This window comes from Melozone crissalis, unplaced genomic scaffold (assembly GCF_028551555.1).
Source record: "Melozone crissalis strain CALT ecotype California unplaced genomic scaffold, PUWL_Pcris_2 ptg000005l_1, whole genome shotgun sequence".
Classification (NCBI taxonomy): domain Eukaryota; kingdom Metazoa; phylum Chordata; class Aves; order Passeriformes; family Passerellidae; genus Melozone; species Melozone crissalis.
This window is the reverse complement of record NW_026535783.1, coordinates 35,818,554-35,841,606: the sequence shown is the minus strand read 5'-3', so window position 1 is coordinate 35,841,606 and position 23,053 is coordinate 35,818,554. Positions and strand designations below refer to the sequence as shown.

General features: G+C 39.8%; 1 protein-coding gene across 1 annotated transcript; it reads right to left on the bottom strand.

The window, feature by feature from the left end:
* Nucleotides 1–1,125: 1,125 nt before the first annotated feature.
* Nucleotides 1,126–21,566, bottom strand: LOC128943657 (fructose-1,6-bisphosphatase isozyme 2). The gene is made up of 7 exons (XM_054286543.1): nucleotides 21,327–21,566; nucleotides 18,451–18,613; nucleotides 17,437–17,529; nucleotides 12,480–12,620; nucleotides 11,150–11,287; nucleotides 4,967–5,086; nucleotides 1,126–1,820 (listed from the first exon to the last, which is right to left on the bottom strand). Exons 1-7 carry the CDS (start codon nucleotides 21,497–21,499, stop codon nucleotides 1,626–1,628), a joined length of 1,023 nt encoding a protein of 340 aa, XP_054142518.1. The 5' UTR covers nucleotides 21,500–21,566; the 3' UTR covers nucleotides 1,126–1,625.
* Between the last annotated feature and the right edge of the window lie 1,487 nt (nucleotides 21,567–23,053).

The window sequence follows — 23,053 nt, the reverse complement described above, 5'->3', positions numbered from 1 at the left end:
TGATTCTTCTAAGTAGGTCTTTGAAGAGGTCCAAGGTGACTCTCAGGAAGGTCATGCACGATCCTGATTCCCTCCCTAGGACAACAGGCCAATGTGTATGTCTCAAACAGCAGTACCCAGATAGTTGTGGAGCCAACCAAGGATTGCTGGTAACAACAACCAGTGATTGTTGGTAACACACACCGTGAGAAAGAACAGGGTGTGGCTGGAGAAGGTGGCCATACAGAAGTAGGGCAGCACCTTTCCAGGACAAACATCCTTGCTGTAACTCTTGGAGATAAGGACAACAGAGTGCAAGCACCAGAATGGGACTGAGAAGGGAGCATGCATGGACTATAGCGAGGGATCAAGACCACCCAAGACACCTGAAGCCCTCTGATTCATTTACAGAAAGGTCTGAAAGAACTGACTGTGCATGATGACAGATTTGTACAGAAAACGAGAAAGTTGTATTCATGGCAGGGGAAAAAGGTATCCTCACAAAGCCCAGGCACATGTGCACCGCTTGTCCCTGGACTTCCCATCAGCTGGAGCCACGCTGGAAGTAGGACTCTCTGTGTCTCTCTTGCCTCCCCACTACTCTTTAAATCACCTCTCTCTCTCTCTGTCCCTCTCTCTTCTTTTGTGTCTCTCTCCTTGCCTCCTGCTCTCTCCCCTTTTGCCCTACCTCTTTATCCAAACCTCACTGCTGTGTGTGTGTTCTAGGAGATCAGGGACTAACTTGTACCAATTTTCATGCCAAGTGTGGAATTTACTAATAAGCTTTTGTAAGCTTCTGCAGACCATCTGACTTTTGTTGCTCTCTTTGACCACAAGCATCTACAAAACTTGAGTGTTCCCTTCCACTTAAGGACAGGACAACACTGTGACTAGTGATGGCAATATAACATGTAAAGGGGCAAGCTTCAATCTGAAATAAGAACCTTTCAAAATAAGAGAAAATTGAGGTATAACTGTGTCTTTGTATCCTCTTCCAGAGGACAATGGATCAACAGAATAGGCATGATTTGGGTGTCACATTCATGGTTTATTATAATTTGTGCTTTGAAAGGTGTGTGTAAATAACACATTATATTTCCTGTTCTTGTGAGAAATTAAATATCCTGGCAATGCTGCAGCCTTTTCATCTCTATTAATTACCCAAAATTTATATAATTCGCAGCTAAAAAATATTGTTTCAGACAGCATAAGACTTTTGCTCTTCTTAGGCCTGTCAAGATAAAAAGCATGTGCAAGAAAGTCTCTGACAGAAAATCCAGATAATGACATTGCAAATATTGATGCAGAAATCCCGTTGCAAACAATGCCATCCATGTAATGTTAGATGTAAAATTTCAGATCAAATGGGAATACTGACACAACTCACTTCCTTTTGTTAATATTATATAAAGTAAGAAGTTTCTGTTTGTCATGACTCTGTCTCTGCACTTGCCCTGAATAAATCAGAATTAAAGGATTTTTACACTTGCCTGCAAGGAGAAACAAAATCTCACTATTTTTCCTGCTCTTGTAAACTGGGACTTTCACTGAGAGATTGGTGGAAAATGCTAGAATCCACTATTTGGAAAGGTAAAGCTTTTCCTGAAGACTGAAAATGGGCAAGCAAGATCTGATGTGGAAAGTCTTTAGCTGCTCTTCTGGTGTCTCTGTACACAAGCAAGGTATTCTTGCACATCATCTGGAGAGCCAAGGATAAAAGGAACTCTCTGGTGAATATTCTCAGGTTTCACATCCAGCACTGCTTCGGTCCCTGTAGTTGCTATGCCACCTGCCTGCTCGATGATGAAAGCCATAGGGTTGCATTCGTAGAGAAGTCGGAGCTAGAAAGAAAGAGGAAACACCTGATTGCCTGTGGGGGAAATTGTATCAAAGGACTTGCCAAAATTTAGCATTCTTTTTGTCATTTTAGAAAATTTTGTACCAAGCTGCAATTGACCTAAGTAGCAATGTCTTTCAGAGAGCCCTTCCTTCCCTCTCCTCACCTTTCCTAAAGTCTTCTGCTTGGAGGAACAGTGTGCCGACCTTACATCCAGGCATCACCATATAATTTCCAAGCTGACATACAGACGTGCAGCACCAGTGAAGCTGTATTTTGTCAAAAATGTCAAAAGTGGGTGTCCCACAGGCATCAGCAAAACATTTAAGCTGGCTAAGCTAACAGTACTGGGAAAGAAAAGCCAAAATATCTTCTCATATGGAGTCTTTACATGTTAACTCAGAGCTTGGGATAATCATGTTATGTTTAGTCAGGATATTTTGGAGTTTGAAACTTGATGGTCCCAGTTTCAAATTTCAGGATTCTATTGCTTCTCTTCAGAAATGTAGATAGATATTAGTGGCCTGAACTTATCCAGATTGTGGCTTCAGAAGGAGCAGCAGTTATTTATCAAAGGCAAAATTTCCCTTTTGGTTTGGACCCTGATATCTGTTTACGCTTTTTTAAAATGTTACCTCTTGGAGTGAGTGTGTTCTGGTGGAATGCAAATTTATTTAGGACATATGCCAAAGGTTTCTGTGTTTAAATGAACAGCAGCGAGAGCTGGTCAGTTCTGAACAAATATTATTTCTGTAGGTTTATCTATGAAGTGCTCATGTTCAACAGTATTAGCACATGTTTTGTTTAAAGGACTCTTGACATGTTCTAAAGAAGAAAAGTTTTCTGGGAAAAAGGAAGTGTGACAAAATGCTACTGTATAGAGAGACAGAGAAATGGGTTGAGCACACGACTTCACTACCCATCACACCTTTAGCACACTGCAATAAAACCATGATATACCACAACTTAAATAGCACTGTATTACCTTCTTTCTTATCTTTAAAGCCCACTGAAGTGCTACTTCTGGTACAAGGACTCCATCTCTGAGGCAACATAGGACCAGTATCTTTCACTCTTCTTCCTACTGCTTGGCCCAATTCTGGAAGGTCATGAGCCAGCAAAGAGCAGTGGTATCACCATGGAACCACGTTTCAAGTGTCTTGTTGCTACTGTGACTATGCAACTTGAGGAAAGCAGTTTTTCATCAGGTAGCAGTGCAACTGCACTTAGGGATCTTCAGATGGGCTCTGTCTTCAGATAGGTTTAACATTTTCACCTATTAGAGAACTATAAGCCTTAAGTTTATAAAAAATATTATTCAAAATATACCATTTGAAAAGGAGATTTATTTGTTGTCTTGTCCTGTAGTGTTTATTGTGTATTGTTTATAACAAAATAGCATTTAGTTTTCTTTCTTTAACTTAAAAAAGGATCTGTAACTTTTAGGGCCTACATCCATGTAATTTGCATTTACTCTAAAGACTTTTGATCAAGTCCTTTTGATAATTCCAGTGACATTTATTATTTTCAGCTCTTTAACCAAGTGCATAGACTGTCTTTCAGGAGAGAGATGATCAGGGCACTTGCCACAAGAGTATTATTTCTCCAATAAGAAAAGATACGTATGAAAAGAACTATGTACACCTGCACTCTGAGACAGAAAGAAAACTTATTTTTAATGACAGCATGTTTTCCTTCTTCCATTACTCTCTTTACTGTGGCAGTTCAAGCCAGAGCAATCCAATAATAAATGTGGGTTAGCTCTGTGGAAACGTTTCTTTCTATAAAGTTATGTAAGTGCTTTGTTCCTTTGTACTTTTGTCCTGCTTTTCATTCTCTCTTTTCAACAATGGTTTAGTACAGATTTCAAAACAAAAAGTTTCATTTGAAGAGGCCAGTCAGCAAACTCCCTTTTTTCACATACAGCAAATTCCTTTTTTTGTGTCTTTCTCCTATGTACAAACAGATCCACATCATTTAGTGAGGGCTTTTTGTAGTGGTGTTTTGGGGTTTTTTTCTGTGGGATGGTGATTCAAAAATTTAAATAATTTTTGCCTGGACTAACATGCAGACATTTTTGGTTGTATATGTTGAAGATAACTATTTTCCTGGTTTTACTTTGAAGACCATTTGGATCTGCTGGTATTTTGGTAAATACAAGCTCACCATGATGAAACCAGTAGTCCTCTCTCCCTAAAGACAGCAGATATTGGGATTTTCTGAGACCAGTGTGGGAGATGAGGCGGATTCCTTCATGTACCAGCCATGGATGCAAAAGCATTTGAATAGAAGACTTTAAGTATGGTGTAGATCAGGAAAGAATTCTTGGCGTCAGAACACTGGGTCCAACCTATTATGTACTAGGACATTGATTTCCTATTGATGACCTGGAGGTTACTGCTGGTCTACACATCATCTGTATGACTAGGTCTCTCAAAAAATAAGTGTTTAGAAAGTTGATAATGAGGGTATTTGATACTGCAGAAGAGAAGCTGAGGTTGACAATGGTCCGTGGCCCATCTCTAAAGACTGACTGCATTGCATTGCACTGCATTGTCACAGTGCATTTTGTACTGGTGTCCAAATAGGAAGTCATATTTTCCTAAAATACCGAATGAAACCCACCTTCCACTGTAATCACCTTTTCTGACCAGGTAGTAGAACCTTGAGTTTGCAGAGCTGGTGATATAAGTGTCCTTTGGAAACACAAGGTAAGAAAACCTTTTTTTCTAGCATTAGACAAAACCCTTTCTGGGGCTGAGCATGTCCCACCGGCAGGTGAGATAACTCTAGCTGCCAGTTTAAAGTGCAGAGGTTTTCCTTAGACCCGTGTTGTATCTGCCAGCCATGCACAGGTGTCTCAATGGGTTTCTATGGCGCTGAAATACTACCTTTAGAGAAATGATTAAGTCATTGGTTGCTGTGAAAACCACTTGAGTATTTAATAATATGAAAACACAGAGGAGGATTTCTGGCCGAAATTGGCAATTGCCTAATTTTCTTTCCTAAACTTGATTGTTGAGCATAATTTTCATTAACAATTTTTTCTGCAGTGGAACATTATTATTTTGTTTATCTAAACTATTGCTCTGGTAATACCAGAGATATTAGGTTGGCTAAGCTCCCCAGAAAGGAATTCAAATTACATACCTTTCCTTTAGGACTCTTCTGATTAGCAGGATACATGAAGATCCCACCATACATCAATGTACGGTGAACATCAGCTACCATGGAGCCCACATACCTGGCACCGTATGGGGAGCTGCCATCCTGAAAAACATACAGCAAAGCACTATGTTTACCAGGCTAGACAACTAGTAATGTGGTAAAATCTAATTTTGGTATGAAGCAGGAATCAAAGCTGCTTAAATCAATGGCTGCTTATGGATACTGCAATATAATTCGGTACTGCAATATAATTCGGTACTGCAAAATACCGAAATCAGTCCGGAGCTCAGCCTTTTGTAAGATGTGATTGTCTATAGCATTCAAAGATAAGAGTTTTAAAGAGCTGCATTCACAGTATGCAAACCAGAGTGCCTGTAATTTGCGTGCACAATTTGGAATCAAACCCAAGCCTGTGAAAAAACAAGGGACTGAAAACTTCTTCATCTTATCAAAGGTGATAATTTGAAAATTATTTGACTTTTGGTCTTTCACAGTTCCTACGCCAGAGCATGAGGAGTGGTGTCACTCCTCTACATGTCCAGATGGTTCCAAGAGGACTCCAACTTTTACCTTCCAACTTATTTGTCAGGTAGAGAAATTGGTCATAGCATTCATTCTGCAGCTTAGTTTGGGAGTTCGCAATTTATTAATGAATGTAATTTTCCTTGCTTTCAGCTTAGAAATTGATATAGTTGAAGGACAGGCCTTTTTAACAAGGTCAATCAAGGAAGTATTCATGTCAGTCTCAGGTCTGCTGGTCATAAAAATGGGTAGGTAGAAGATATAGAAGACAAGCAAGGTGTCTTGAACAGATAGAAGTACATACAGTCAACCAAATAAGCTCCACTGAAGAAATTTAACATGTCACTATACCTTTATGAAGGGGAGATACAAAATACAGATGTAAACTAAAGGAAAGCTTTTAAAGAAAATAATTTTGCTGGTCTTTTCATGTCTCTCAGTCTGTCTCCAATAAAGCTGAGGAGGAATTTTTATCTTCCCAGAACATTACTAGAGACCGAACTTCATGAATGTTTAATGACGTATATGTTTTTTATTACAATGCTAAAAGTCTGAAAAGATCTCAGTGGGGTTTTTTTCCTGTCTGGGTCAGTTTTCTAATAAAAGATCTCAGCACTTTCTACAAAGCTCATCCTGTACTGATATTCCATCTAGAAAAATACATAGAAAACTTGTTCAGCAATGCCAACTCCAAGACCTTCAGACACCACAAGTTAGTCATCTTTCCCTGTAAAATCATAAGGTTGGCTGGGAAAAAAAATCCACAACTGGAAGGAAAATAGAGAAAAACATAATTCTATATTGGATAATCTTCTCAAATTGTTCAATGAGACTCTGAAGTATTGATAATTACCCTCTATTAAAATGGAAAAAAAAAATCTCATGAAATTACATATTATAAAGCAACAGAACACTAGGAAGTTAAGCTCTATGCTGCTAAACATAAGATTTGGATTTTTGATATAGCTGATAATAAAATAAGAAAACAGACCTATTCCAGGCCTTGTTTAACTGTACATACGTTGGTTTGTATGATTCGTGTTGCACACATAAGAAGAACTATGAAATATTCAGAAGAAAATAATGCGAACTATGAAAGACTGATGGATAAGGCACAACCTAGAGCTTTTACATTTAGTTTTGTTTAAATCTGGTCCTATTAATTGTAGGTATAAATGAACAAAGCTTTAAAGTATTTGCTCCCTTGTTTTTCATGGCTAATGCCCAAATAATTGCGTATTTAGGCTTCATATGATAGCGTCTCCATCTCACAGCTGTTTGTACTTGTGACTTCACAATTGTAAAAACCTGACATCAGGAAAAACCAAGCACCTTAAGAGGTATTAAAGAGAAACAAATGTGAGTTTTCAGTTAAAATCTGAAAGATATGATTATAATCTCAAATTACCTTTAAAAATACAATCAAAAGAAGAACTTTGTTTTGTGGTTTTAAAAGGTAATGAACTGAGTCTAAAGAACAGTTTGTTAAACACCAAAAAAAGCCATAACATATTAACAAGCAGCCCCTGAACCAGACTGCTAAGGATTGCTTCTATTATGTTACCAAATAAGGACTCTAAACTACAGGTATGAAATTTAGTGACCATGAGCTGCACAGCTGAGCTACCTGTGTACACATCATCTGACAGGTTTGGAATGTGCTAGATTTCCTATTCACATACAGATTATTTACATAATTCGTGTCTACATGGACTGTGTTATGCAAAGGATGCTTTGTGGGTTCCATTCCAACTCAGGATATTCTAAGCTCTAAGCATGAGATGCCACTGACAATTTTAGTTGCTTCTTACCCAGATAGATATTCACCAGCTAGAGACACAGTGCTGAGACTGTGCTGAGAAAAATACAGATAAATTCCTCCCTTCTGATAAGGTTATCACTTGAAACACATATTGAAATAAAATTTTTACTTCCCTTAGCATACAGCTGTCTGCATAGAAGATTAAATACTCATTTTAGTTAGTGAAATGTTATTTCTTGTTTCTCCAGTTTTGCTGCTCATGCATTTTTTTACAGATAAGAAAGTTAATAGGTGTTGTATGTGTATTGGCATATTGCCCAGGCGTTCTTCTCAAACAAAATAATAGAGCATGAATGCTAGACAGGTTCATCCCAAGTCCTCAGTGATGCCAAGCTCTGTGTTTGCTCAATAAGCACTTCTGATTGCTTAGTTGATGCCAATGAAAGAGCTGGAGATCCTTCATGTTCCCTTGATCAGCATCTGTGTTGAGTAAACTTGTGGCTACTCTTTGTTTTACCCCTTCTGCTGCTTTTTCTTTTTTTGCTTGACTCAAAGGAACAAAAATTATACATAACAGATAGGTCCTGTGATTTTTTTTTCCTTCACATTCTGATAGAAGTCAATTTTTCATTTCTTTCTTCTACTGTTTTTGACAGCCCTGCTCTTCCACAGCAGAACAAGACCAGGTTTTTCTTATATAAATATGATGACTTGGGGGGGGGAGGGGGGCAAGAAATTTTTTTCTACAGACTACAACAGCAATACCCTGCATCCCCTACTCCACATACAGATGTGGTGACAAAAGAATAGTAGTTTTACTAGTTTTTTTGTATCACTTGGACACAGCTGGGCTTCATACTGAAATGTGTTGTTGAGGCCATTTTTAATGGCACTGCTGAGACAAATTCTTAACGAGGGAGTCTCAATTGCATAGCTCTCATCATCAGCAAGCTGTGATGAGACTCAATTTCCCTTGTGCCTGACTGTAGGAAGCAAAGATAAAAGTGTCATAGCAAAGTGTGACAATGTCCACAGGGTATTTCAAATTCTACCAGTGCCAGAAGAAAGCTAGGGGGAGGAAGAACCCATTTTAGGGAGGAGTTGTAGTAAAATTTGTGCAGAGATGGTTTCTGGCCCAGCAGTGCCCACTAAGCATTGCAGACTGGAGTAAACATGTTTCATTACAGGCAACTTTGCAAACAGAAGCTTGCTCTTCAAACTGGTTAAGCAGAAGTGTGATTTTGTCATGCTAAATAAAAAAATCAGCTTCACTCTCATACCAGAAGAGATGTGGTTAGACATGTGTTTCCCACTACATGATAGTAGTAGGAGGCTTAGTCTGGCCTGCAGAACATCAGCATTTTTCTAGTGCTTTTTATTCAGAATTGATGCCTTAGGTAAATGGTGATCCACAAGAAAATTTGAAAGTCAATGCAGTTTAGTAGTTCAAACTGTCTGATCTAGGACACTGCTGTTAGATAGTAAGGAGCAATCTCTCTTCTACTCATAAATGGTTGATTTTTAGTTTTTTGTTGCTAATGACGATATATAACATAGGATATCTTATGGATTGCACTGTACTTTTGATTCCCTGTTATATTTTTAACTTCTCAGTTTTTCATGGCAATGTCAGAGAGTCATCTGAACAGCATGTTGACCAAGAGCTACAGAAAGGAGTTAATAGAGGTAAGATCTAAGGAAGAAAAATGCAAAAAAGTGACAGATAGCTAAAACTGATGCCCGAAGAGTCTATGAATGACCTGCCTGAATAAGAAGGTGTACCTCCATGCCCATGTCAGTTCCTCCTCATGCCACAGGCAGGGGATATTCAGCAGACACCCTCACTACCCTTCTGCATGCTGCAGAGAGGGGGACAGAGACTGAAACTGTGAAAATCTCCACCTGGCTCCTGTAGGGAAGGTAGGGACATCACCAATGTGGCTGCAGCTGGGTAGCCTTACAGATGAGTCCAGGAAGCACATTTCATGCTAAGGAGAAATGACAAAACCTCTCTAGTCCTCCCCACAATGCAACTATTATATCCTTTCCAAATCAAGGAACTGAGTTATGCTGGTTCCAAAACTCAGGTTCATAACAAGCTTCAGATGGGCAGGGCACTTCCTTGTGCTTTGTGGCTATAACATTCGTGTCTCAGCCCTTCTCATGCTGACGACTGTACATCTCAGAGCAGCAAAAAATGTGATTGTTCAGCACAACTGAGAAGATTTCCTGTGCCCCAAATAACCCATGCACTTCTGTGGTGCTTGCTTTAAAGTAACAAAAATATCTGCCAGCTTCTCTTCCATTAGACAAACAATTTCAATAGGCTTGCATCGAATGATGCACAGATTTGCGATAAAACAGTGTTTGCAAATGAGTTTTTTCCAGTATGTCCTAACTTTAGGATTTAGGAAGTCACATGATAGAGCTGTCCTCATTGATCCTGTAGGGAAATACCTCTGTCTGGTCTTTCCACTGAGTTTGAAATCTCTTCAGTCATCTCCTCATTGCCTGGGCTTGATGCATTTGTTCAAGAATTTTACTTTAAACAACACTTTGGTGGTTTGCAAAAACACAAATTAATAACTCCGGTCTTAGTGCATGATACTGAATACATAGCCTGGTATAACATTAGCAGAGTGAGAAGCACAGATGTTCTTCACTTTCCCAACTGGATTTAGGGAAGTATGAAAGTTGTGTCATGGGCTTCTGCTTCTCTCACAGCTGAACTGAATGCAGACTTTGAAGACTCAAAATAATCTCAAATATTCAAAGTTAATATATTTAGAAGACTGTGATGTTAGACTCTCTGCAGCTACAATCTGAGTAGTATGCAAAGGAGGGTTTGATATTTAGTCAGTAGTCTTACAGCTATAGCTGATATGCTAAACCCAGATTTTTTTAGCTCAGAAGGAGGAGCTTATCATGGGACCACAGTTTAAATGCTTTCTCATTATATTTCCCTTTTACTGCACCCTGAGGTTTTTACTGAATCCATTTATTTAACACAGACAATATTACAAGTATCCTTGACAACTAATAGCTTAAAAATAATCTTTTTTTTAATAGGAAGAGTTTTAAAAACAGCTTCCTAACCAAATTAAGTCCTGACTTGATCCACATGACCATATTTCATTATAAATTACTTTTCACAGCCACACTTTTTAGAGAGCTTCCAGTTTTCCACATTGAGACCTTGTGTTGTCCTCCTAGCATTGATAAGTTAATTCCAAACTGTATTTGTCTGAGGAAGTTCATCAGACATGGGATGTCTTTCTCCAAGAAAGTTCATCAGACATGGGATGTCTCTCTTTTAACCACCAAATATAGTTAATTTGTGCCTCACACCATTAGTTTAGATTTTCTCCCCAGCCTATAGGTTGTTCATGCTCAATATGATGCAAATAGACTGTGCAAGAATGATACTTTACTTTTCAGATGCAAGAGGGTGCAGGAAGGAGAAGGTGATGCCACCCAGATTCCTGCAAACAGCTTCTGGACAGCACATGGAATCTAGCCCTGAACGCCCAACTGCACACATTACTGAACTGCATATTCAGATAAAGCTAAAAAATGAGAGGATCCCCAAATTTGGCATGCACATTTCTGGAGTTTTGTTGAAAGATCTAGTTCTCCAGCACATTTCCCTTCACACAAACAAGTTATGACTTTATTTACGAAAGTCTAAATTATAAAAGATGTCAGGATGCCAAAAAAAAGTTCCATTACACACATATCCAAAATGGACCAGCTGGTACGAAAGGGTTACATGGGTCTGAACTCAGGAAGACCTTCAAATCCTTTTCCAACAGCCAGGACTGCATGGAATGCAGTGCTTGCCAGTGCACGGTACACTGGGTACAGTGCTAATATTTTCTTACCTCAGGGAATTTCTTCTTTTGCAAATATTCTGTCATTGCAGGATCAAAATACTTTGCATAACCTTCGTTGAGACTGTATACCTTCCCCTTCTTCTTGATTTTAACATCTCTGTCCACCAAAATAAATTCACCAAGACCCTGCAGGACAGGATAAATTAGGTATTAGCATACAATTTCGTTGGCTTTTTGTAACAGTTGTCACATTAGACATGGCAGAAATACTAGCACAACTTGATCCTTTCAGTACAAGTCTAGTGTATAAACTCACAATATTTCAAAAAGAGCTGAAAGCAGAGAATTTACACTAACTTAATGAAAACTTGTCACATCAATACTATAAACAAAACCTAATTGGAAAAGAGTATCAAAAGAACACAAATCAACCCTGAAAGCAGATGGATCATGAATCTCTGTCTTCAAATGATAAGACTGCAAATCAAGAAATGACACTGCCTTCTGACTTCTGGATTCTTTTTGCCTGTCTTGTCCAAATAACCTAATGTGAATGTGGTCAGCTACACCCATTTGTTGCTCTCTGCAGTTTAATTTCAACTTCCACCTTCTCTTACTCTGTCTCAAGCAGAGCAGTTCATCTCCCAGTTCTTTCCACTTGGAATGAGACTATTTACAAACATTACAATAACTTCTGGTAATAATTCATCCTTTTATTAAAAACAACCCCACAAAACCATAAAAGACCACAGTATGTTATTCCCCACATCTAATTCTGGTTTTACAAATGAATGATCTTTCTAGCATTCCCACAGTAACACTCATTGTGTTCTGGGCACTCAAGAGTGGCACATGTTCAATTTATACAGGTGTTGTTGTGCTTTTGCAAATTTTTGGGCACGCACCTTAGGTGACAGCCATAAAACTCTACTGCACTCAGGAAATGAAACATCACTTGGCTCAAGCTATCAAAAAAATGGTCCTTGCCTCAGGCTAAACAGTGAACATGTTGATGTTCTTATTCAGACAGAAAAATCAAGAAGAAAAGAAACACAGGTTCCTTTAAGTGAAGACAAAAACACGGTATAAATTAAATTTTTTTAAGTGTTGGTTTGAATGAAGAGGGTTTCAGACACTTAATTGAGAATTTAAGTTAATTTCACTTCTATTGAGTAGGAAAAAGCCAAGCAGGTATTGCAACCAACATGCTCATATATTATTAAATATTTATAAAGAGAAGGTGGGATGATCCAGGATATGGAGAAAAGAATTGCATAAAGTGGATAGATTACAGAGACAAGGATTAACATAAACAAGTAAAACCGAGCACAGAGAGCTCTAAAAGACAGTGGCAATGTGATTAACACCATGACTGTACCGGATCAAGCATGAAGCAGTCCACTCCTTGCCCTGTGGAGAGGGCAACCAGCGTAGCACTACCATACAGGGCATAGCCTGCAGCAACAATATTGCGTCCAGGCTGTAAAGCATCTTTTTCAGAGGGCTCATCATCTGTTTCCTGAGGAAAAATTACCATTTGAACCAAAGGTCAAATTCTGAAAATGAACAATAGAAACAACTTTTCAATAATAATGTGCGACAGATTTCCTTTTTCTGTCTATGCAGGCCTTTGAAACAACAAAACCAGAGATTGTTACTCCCCCCACCCCTCGTTCAGGGCAAGCTTGGTATAGGTACGTGTACATGCTGGGACAGGATATTGAGAGTTTGTTATTCTATACATGTCATGCAATCAATATGATACATGCCGCAAAGCTGATCCCTTAGCATTATATCCCCAGCTATTAATTGAGGATCATCAGAAAACTGAGACAGAGCAGAGATACTAATCTTCTGTAAATGTAACATAAGCTATGATGCTGACATCCCTCAGAGGGAATAACTGAGAGATAAATGCTGTAATTAACATTACAAAAAAAATGCTCCCATAGTACAGAATAAAAGGGTATATGGTGCAACATGATATAACCAAGTTTTTGCATTGGTCTCTTCTAGTGAAAGGATGCTTAACTGAAGGAATATAAATGTTCATCTATTGTATACAAATGCTCATCATATTATATACAAAATAACAAATGCATTTGGTTATGTAAAGTGTGCACGTGTGCAGGTACTCACCTATAAGTCTACACAGAACATTCAGGTGGCATTTTACTTCAAGCTTTTAACCAATTTCTGACACTCATATTTTGATTTGGCACTTTGGTTATCATAGAGCAACAGTAGCCCAAGCACACAAAGTGCAAATATTTCCAGCCAGCTGTAGGGCTGTGCCTCAGCCATGGCTTACAAGAGTTTATCTGGTGGGATGGGTAAGAAGGACAGCCAACAGTACTTGGGAAGGCTGGTTAGAGCCTTCATGTCCTGCTGCTACAGAATGGGCCAGGATTGCTTGATATTAATGTTTCTTTAAAAGTTCATCTGTTGTGGTGGTTCTCATATGGATGTTTTGGTGGTGGTCCATGGGGAATTGAAAGGAAACACTCCCTTTTCTTCAGACCATGGCTTAGTATTGTTCCCAACTCAGACAGTTTCTCAGTGATTGCACAGGCTTATTTAGATTGAGTAGCAACTAAATAGAAACAGCAAGTCTAGCCCTGAATATTTGGTTAAAAAAAATTAAAATCCATGAAGACTGTCTTCTGTAGAAAATAAGATATTTGCCCATTAGGGTCCTAGTAAGGTGTTCCCATTCATCGTCGTATGCCAACACCTCAAGGAAAGCTGAGATGTGGGACACTAAAACAACACCTTCTTGGTACACAAAGATAGCAATTTCACATCAAAAAGTTTTCATTTTCAGGTGAATTTATTACTAAAGTCACTTCACTCACAGTCTTTAACTGTATTTTGCTCAAATCCTTTTATTACTATTTTGCCAAGTCCCTCTGTGGAAATAAAAAATCCAGTTGACAACCAGCGCTTTTCATGAGAAGAGCTGAAATATAGCATGTACAAATGTATGTATATATATTTGTATATATATTCGTACATACTGAGGGACTCAGTCCCTCGAAACTATGTCAAGCTGCCTATTCTAGGAGGTTATAATGACGACTAGTTTAAACTTTTGTGTGCATATTTCAGAGCTTCAAAAATTGACTAATATTAGCTAATACTTTGTGAAACAATCCTTACAGTACCAACTATTATGGCCTAGGTAGCTTCATCTATTTCAAAAATACACCCCTATGGTACATACATCTCACCATTAAAAGCAATGGTTGTCTATAGGAGACAAATTATTTGCAAGATCAAATGCAGAATTAAACATTCATTTAGACAGTTAATTTCAAACATATTTTGGTTGTCATAGCTTTTTATATGCTCCTCTCATTAAAGAAAAAAAAAATTTGTATGGAGCAAAGTGGTTTGTTTTCTAGAATACAGTATATATACAATACATGCAACTTTGGGTTATATATGATATTGTTTTAAAATATATTTTTTTCTGAGATGAGCTTTTCAGTCCTATTTCTTAAATGCATTTTTTATGTTAATGTGACTGAGAAACTATATATTTGACTATTCTGAAAAAAGCAGGGGAACTCGTCCCTCAAGGTATAGTTGGGCTGAGTTCACTTGTTTTTCCATCCTTATTCACAACTGTGTTTCCAAGAGCTAGCTTCCAAAAAGAAGAAGAAAAAAGAAAACATTTTGCAGAGCGAGTCAAAATGTGAAAAAGCTACAGATCAGCTGATACTTCAATGTTAGGACTGCAGGAATTTTGTCCTGCCAAGTACCATGTACTGATAAACAAACCAGGGAATTAAGCTGGGCAGTGCACTCTGATAATTGCTATTTTCTCTTCTTTCTGGTGCACAGATGGATTTCCTGTCCATTATATTTTGACTATGATGGTGGTAGTGAAATACCTTTAGAGGCCTTTATGCAAAACAATAAAATAGACAGATGGACTGTAAATAATGAGTTATAGTGACTCTGTCACTATAACTCATAACTGGTGTGAGGTAGATGAAACAAAGGCTGCAGTGTTTGGCTATAGGGGTACCCTCAGGTGATATCTGGGTCTAAAATTTTTTGTGTTTGTGATTTGCCTGACATCACACAAGGGAATTCTCATCAGCACTGACAGCAGCACTAAAATGACTTGATTTCCAGGTCTCCATTTTGTATCATGTGTTTCATGAGTAGCCTTGGTGTTTTTACTGAATTCTTACACCTTCTCTGTGAGGGACCACATGAAGGGGAGGACACTGTCCTCACAATAAGGAAGGGTATCAAATAAAATACATCAGAAGCATTGGGCAAAGTTACAAATTAAAACCAAAATGAAACAAAGCGAGAGAGTTTCATAGCATATTTGTGCAGTATGAATTAAGGATTGTAGATTTAGCTCAGTGGCATGAAAACCTGGGAAGAACTCAAGCGAAAAGCATTTATTGTCACTATACCTTGTCACTTTGGCAGCTGAGAGCCCCCTGCTCAGCGGCAGCAGCTGCCCAATCCCCTTCTGATTCAGCAAGGCTTCTCCCTCAGCCCCACTTTTCAGCTGTTTCTGATTTTCAACTGTACCACTCTGGTTTCAGAAAGCAAAGGCCAGGTGGAAAATTAAATAAAGCTGATATACTATTTATTTCCTCATGGATTTTTCTAAGAAACTGATAGAGTGGTTTTGTGACATCATGAAATGGTCCCTCCCACTGTGGTGGAGGCTCTGGATTGGAAGCAATCAGAAAACTGTTTTCAGGATTGAAATGTATTGTCCAAGTCTGGCCTTTCTATAAGAGTGCTTATTATCTGTTTTGGTTTTTTTCTAAAATAAGCCTAACATTTCTGCTCTGGAGAGTGTGCCTTTGGAAATGAAATTAAGGTGAGACATGGTGAGAAAATCAGCTCATCTTAATCTTCGAGGCTAAGGTTCATCCTTTGGAATCACAATGATTTTACCTTTTCAAAAATGTTATTCATTAATCTTAAATGGCCTAAAATTTTGTTCTCTTTCTTAAGTGATATTTATCAACTGGAATGAACATCTCACTTTTATTCTTTCACACTGCCCTTTAGTAACTATCAATAGAGCACTTCTTATTTAATAATTTCAAAGAAAAATGCAGCTGTTGTCTACTGCAAATATTGGGAGATGCTGTTGTCCTTTAGGGTATCTTTGGAGAGATAACTGAAAAGGGTGGAGGTCCCTTAACATTAGAGCACATTTAATGGATTTCATTGACACAGATAAGACCTTTTCCCTGCAGAAAGCAAGAAACTGCATGGTACTGGAGGTAGTCCCAGGAATGCTCTTTCAAAAATCATACCCAGGCACCATCTCAGTGCTGTCTGGCCTGCACGGCATCCGTGGTGTGGGTTTGCACTAACCATTAACAGTGTGGACGGCCAAATTCCAGGACTTGTGCCACAACCCTCTGGGCTTGTGCCATAACTATTTGATTCACTAGTAGATGCATATTCTCAACAGTGATGACTATTGTATTACCTGCAAGGAATGTAAAAACCAAGGACTTACCAGCTGAAAATTATGAGCTAAAAGGAGAGAGACTTAGAAAACATATCTTCATTCACTTGAAGTGTAACATCTGAGTCTGCAAAGACTTCTTTGAAGTCAGAAGTACTGTAAACTGTTATTTCACAATAGCAATGACTGAGGGTCTCCCACAGTCATATGACCGTGAGCTCAGGCTTTGGAAAAAACACCAACTGCTGGGAGATTAGCAAACAAATCACAAGACTTGGCATGACTGGAACTCTCAGTGTTTGCTGCTGTACTGTGCAGCCATAGGGGAACAGACATGCTACCGGGCCCGATGACTGTGGGTGAATGCTTCCTCCAGCACCCAGCGTTTCCTTGTTCACGGACTCCCGTCCATGGCAGGCACGGCAGCTGGCTCTGGCAGGCCGCACGGCCCCGTCCATGGCAGGCACGGCAGCTGGCTCTGGCAGGCCGCACGGTCCGGTCCAGGGCTGCCAGCCGCCGGCAGTGCGTGTCCGGGAGGACAAACACTGCCATTCCTCAGCACCTAACGCTGAGTCAAGCATCACTGAAGGAGCTAACCAGCTGCCCTGGGGGTGAGATCACGTTAGTTAAGTGCCTTTGTGTGCCGAGGAAGGAAGTGCTGTCACCTAACAATGTCATGGGGCTGGGTGCCCCCTTCCTGTGAATTCAGGCAGCATTTTAGCACACGTGAATATGAAGTGTTTGTCTACCCTTTCTAAGGCTCCCTTTTGCCCAGAGACACCTAAAGGACCATGGAAAGAAACTAGGCAAGGTGATTAACTCAAGACATTTTGCTTTCACCAAGCAAATAATGCCATGTGTGATTTGCTCCTCTTACCTTTTTGTAGATAGCAAATATTGTTCCTATTGGTGCCAAGCAATCTATATTGGATGAACCGTCAAGGGGGTCAAAGCACACCACATATTTACCCTAAAAGAGAAGTGGCAAGGGAACCATTTAATGATAAGTTGCTTGGTATTATTACTTCCTTTTACTTGAAAACTCCCATGTTTTTATGTCTGCATTTAGCCCACCAATTGTGCCTGATACAGCTCGTCAGAGAAGGCTGCACTGCTAACCCAGCTGGCCCTGCAGCACAACACCGACTCCCCAAGGGCCTGCCAGAGAAATTGGAGAGGACGTGTTTCTGCTCAGACAGCACAAATGGATGTTACAGAGGAGCAGTCCTCTGCTGCCAAGCAGGGCAAGAAATTGTTTTAAAGCAAAAGGATTGACGCATTTTGGAAGCAAGCATCTTCCTCTAATGAATATGTTTTCTTTTGCTACTTTTACTGTGAATGAGAGGATTTCTCTGTGTTGTGAGGTTTGAGGGCAAGAAGGCAGAAAGAGAAAAATCTTCGGGAAAGGGCAGGTTACATCAGCATGAACAGTAACTCGCTGTAATAGGATCCCCTCCAGGGGGAAGCCTGATGAAGCAGTCAGGTGTTTCCTTTGAATATGTAACATAACACTCCGTTCTGCCAGCTCTCATCTCATTTTATCTTTCTAAATACTAGTGTAATCCAAAACCATGGCACCAGCGGTCAGGGAATGTAATAGTACACTTCCACCTGAGATTTGGGATGTGTTAACAAGCTTAAAAATAATTATTCTCCCCCCCTTCACAAACCTTTAATAATAATTTTACTCTCCACATCTCTTTTAGCTGTTGAAATCATGCCACCCACTACAGTTATTAATCAAAACAACGCAGAAACGGCGCAAATTTTCTGAATTTCCCCGGGAAGGGTTGGGTGTGGGGGGCCCGGGCCAGGTTTCATACTTGAAGCAAGAGTGCCACCTGCTGCTGCCTGAGCCGACAACCCCCCTGAATGCCGGAGCCGCACAGACCCGCTTGTCTTTCGGGGTGATGATGGCCTCCTTGTTCTCCTCCGTGACCAGGACACAGGTGCTGTAGGAGGACTGGAGCATGTTAATCACCAGGGAGTTGGATAACACATCCAGCTTCTTCACCTCATCACCCGTCACATTCACAGTGCCAGCTATACCAAACCTACAGAAGAGTAACAATGACAAGAAACCTGAAGGAGGCAAACATTACAGGTTTTTACAAAAAACACCTCAACAAGTCAAGGTTATTCCTTCATCTTATCTTCCTACACCTTTAGACAATCTTTGGATGACACAGCTGAGGTGCATTATAAGACTGTTGCTGCTGTAGAAAATAAAAGCATGTGCTTTGAGGCCTTACCTGGGTCCTCTTGTTTCTGTGTAGATGTTCCCCAGGCCAGAAGCAGAGCCCACAGCCCAGATGGTCAGTACCAGCCTTCCCCAGCAGCCCCATGAAGCAGCTGGCTGCAGTTTTGAGGAAGCAGAAAGTGCAGTGAGCATCTGCAAATATTTTCTGTCACTAGCTGCTCAGAGCTCCATGGCGGTCCTTTAACCCACATTCACCCTGCCAGCCCCAAATCAGGACTTTAAAAGCATCCCCGGGGAATTTGCCAGATAGACCCGTATCTCTGGATCAAGGTCTGTTTTATTTGCTGATCCTCAGCTGAGTTAGGATGACACTTTTCCCTATCCTGATTTTAGCAATATGCTAATAACATGATATAGTAGTATATATGTTTCTAAGACTTCCAGTTGAAGAAGCACTGTTGAGGCCCAATGTGCATGTTCTGGGCTTCTTAAAAAATACAAAAACCATACAGGGAAAAGCTACAGCTTTTTTTATTCATTAAGGGAAATTAAATGGGGTCTTTTGGGGAGTGTGGGGGAAGGGGAGGGGTGGTGGTGGAGTGGGGATGGATGTGGGAAAGAGGAGAGGAGAAAGAAGAAAGTAATTAGTCCATAGAATGATATTGGTCAGTGGCAGGCCTGAGCTGGGAGTGGAGTAGGTCTTTTGTCTTTCTCAAAGCTGCCTGTGCCTTTCAGCAGTATTGAGTGTTTGGGATATTTTATTTTTGGGTGCCAAATCTAAGATTTTGAAAAGGACTATGATTTTCAGGGAATGGTAAGTACCTATTCTCCAGTTAGTGTGTTTTCAGGCACAATCACAGCTCAAGTCTATGACTTGGAAAAAGTTCTCCTTCACTTTTGAATTTAAAATCTGTCAAAAATTCATGCTTAGTGCTTTAACATTAAAGAAGACACCCTATTTGGAGGAAGTAGAAAAATCAGGGCTCTTTAACTGCACAAATGCAGATGAATGCAAGCCACTTTCACAGTGGTTGAAAGTTTGCCATGGGAATCCCTGAAATTCCATGGTTAGTCTCAGTAATTTGAATGGTGCAAATTACTAATTTGTATGTTTGGATACTTCAGATATTTCTGAGACAACATCTGAAGCTTTTTGTTCGTAAAAAGAAACACTTGCGCCTTAATGTAATGGATGCTTTGGGTTTTTTTCTGAAGGGGAAGAAGGATTACTATTGTTATTATTAGAGGTTATTCCACCAATAGCCTATCAGTTTTTCTGCTGTTACAAACTATTTCAAAGATTGTCTACATAAAAATAAAAAATATATAAGGTAAACTCTTCCTTTAAGTCAAGGAGGCAAAATAGCTCAGTTTCACCTAGTAAGGAAACTAGCAGACAAAGCATAATTTAAGAGTAAGGGCATAGGAGACTGAAACTGTGGTTCACTTTGAGTCTGTCTCATGTCCTCTCTAGGCACTATAAAGTGAGTGCAATAGTTCTGAGACATTGAATTCATGATTTGCTAAGATGATATAGGACTTTGACCAAATAATCAACAGGAGCACAAAATCCCCCCCAACTCCTAGGATCACACATTTTGGTGTTTCTGTGGAAGGAAAGGAAAGAAAATCCAAAATCCCTAAACAAATAATAAATGTTGACTTCCTTTCACAAATATATTCCTGGTCTCTTTCATGCGTGCAGGTGTAAGTTAATACTAAGGCATGTTCAGAAAAATATCTTTTGATACATATCAAGAACTTTCTATTTGAAACACACAGTTTTATTAGGGCATTCCAAATCTCTGAACTCTTTCAGATAGATCAGCATTAAAAGACTTAGACTGATGTCTATTGCACTTGTCCATGTGGAACAGTTCAGTACATTCCAGGTTTTGGGAAGGCCATTTTTTATTCTATCTGCAAAAGAACTAGATGCCAAATTGTTGTGTTTGGTTTTCCTAGAGGGCCTTTTGAGACCTCCTGCCTGTAGCCCTACACGTGGGATACTGCTTGAGGAAGGAAAGAGAAATGCAGCCAGGCACAGCAGCGCATGGGGCTTCTCTCAGGGTGTTGCTTTAGAGCATTGCTTATTCAGCAGACAGGCAGAAAATCGGCCTCGCAAGATAAGCCAAGCCCTGACTTGTACAGTTCAACAGAGGGCTTGGATGCTAGCAGAACATATCACAGAGAGATATTCTGCATTAAAAATGTAATGGTGTGATTTTTAGCAAATTCACAGTAGATATAAGAATAGATCAGTTTCAACAAGTGGAAGAGATAACAAGGTGAGCAGTGCATTGAAGTTCTGTTCTGACTTACATTTTTAGAGTAAAATATTACAGAACAGCAGTTAGCTTAAATGTCTATCTTGCACCCAATATTAGAATACTCCAGAAAGAAAGCTCTCCTGCTTCCCACTCTTGATAATCTAAGCTCTGACCTTACTCAGCTTAAAAAAGACTCTTCCAAGGTATTTATGAATCTCTGCCCACTCCCCAGCCTTGCTATGCCAGTTGCTGTCTCTCTGCCTCCTCTTCCTCCCGGTAGTGCAAGGTAGGACTCACATGTGGGCAAGGCCTGCCTTTCTGACAGCAGCAGAAATGGCCTTTATGGCAGTCAGCATGGAGTTGAGCAGCTGCGTCAGCTCCCCCGTCGCTCCCTTCACGCGGCGTCCCTTCTCCATGACAAACCGCGTCAGGGTCAGCATATCCGTCTCGAAGGGGCTTTTGTCCGTCATTTTTGCAGGGTACCAGAGCTCCTTCTCAGCTGGACAAAATGCTCTCTTGTCGTATTGAGATCCTGGGCAGCTGTTTTATTTTGAGGCGAAGCTGTGTTTGGCTGTGTGGCTGGTCAGAATTTATTGAGATGTTTCTGAGACCATGTGATTGAGTGCTCAGAATAACTGCACCCCAGGCTGGCTCCACGGCTACACTGAGGTGCAGGAAAGGAGCCTGAGACAGGACTACAGCTGAGCAACTACTGCTCATCCGGGCTTCCCCTATGCTGAAATTAGCTCTGTGCAGATCTAGCTACATATTCTCACTGTACATCAGACTGATTAAAATGCAAAACTCTCACTGTCTGCGTTCTTGGAAATGGCTTTCCTGTAGATCCTGTTCAGCAATGGGTTCAGCATAGCCAGGGCTGTGTTTACAAGGCACCAGAAATGAAAGCACCAGACACCAGTAACCATATGTGCCACAGTGTCCCACAGCACTGTGACTCCAGACAGTGAAGTTCCCTTCACATAAGTTCTGTTTTTTCACTCTCTTTTGGCCTCTACCCTGAAGGAGGGTTTTGAAGGGGTGCATTGGGACATGCGTTTTTTAAAGTGTTTTATGTTGCTAGTTGGTCTGCTGCAGTTACATTTCAATGATTTAATTCCTGGTCTGGGTTGTTTGTAATGTTATAGCGCTTGAATGAATGAGAAGTATTGGTTAGCTGTGGCTTGACTAGTTACAAAGTAATTATATCTCAAATAATTTACAAATAAGTCTTCTCTGATTGAAGCACATCAATGGCATAACTCACAATATGAAATTTTATGTTGGCTTTCATATTGTAGTGCACCATGTAAATGTAGGTATGTCCAAATTTGCAATTATGCTGCCAGTAACTCCTTACAAGCAATATGCTAGGAGCACATGATGCCAAGTGAAGGTAGACAGAAACTCTCCAAGTAATGTATTAGATTTTGCATTAGATACATGCTGTCGGAATGCTGGAGTTATGGATTTTAATTACAGCACTGTCTTCCCACTCTGACTAGGCAGTAAGAGAAACTATATGCTGTTACATGCTATAGCCTTCATTTTACTTAATAGCAGCACCCTTATTTTAAAGTAGAAGATATGGAAAGCCCACCAGCAAAACAAGAAAAGCTGGAGTAACAGCAGAAAAATTTTATTAAGTTTCACTGGTATTCCTTTAACAAATTACTGCACCAAAATCTTGCCAGGAGGACAGAAACAAAATTCTGTATCAAAACATATGCATAATGTGTTTTTGTTAACAGGAACTTCAGCTGAAGCATTTCTTCAGTTTTTCCTAGAAGTGTCTCTTCATCTAATGACAAAAATACATTATTTGTAGGGTTTTTAAAGGGATTTGAATGCTAAGGTTTTCTAATTTGAAATCATCTGCAAGAAAGGGTTTTAGAGATCGACAGCACTGAACACTAGCCACAAGCAGAAAGACAGAGTTCAGTGCTGCTTCCATCCCATGTGCTTAGTTTTAGAGATATTTTCCAGTCCTGTTCCGAGGTGGAGAAAGGACTGGTGAGCGAAGTTGC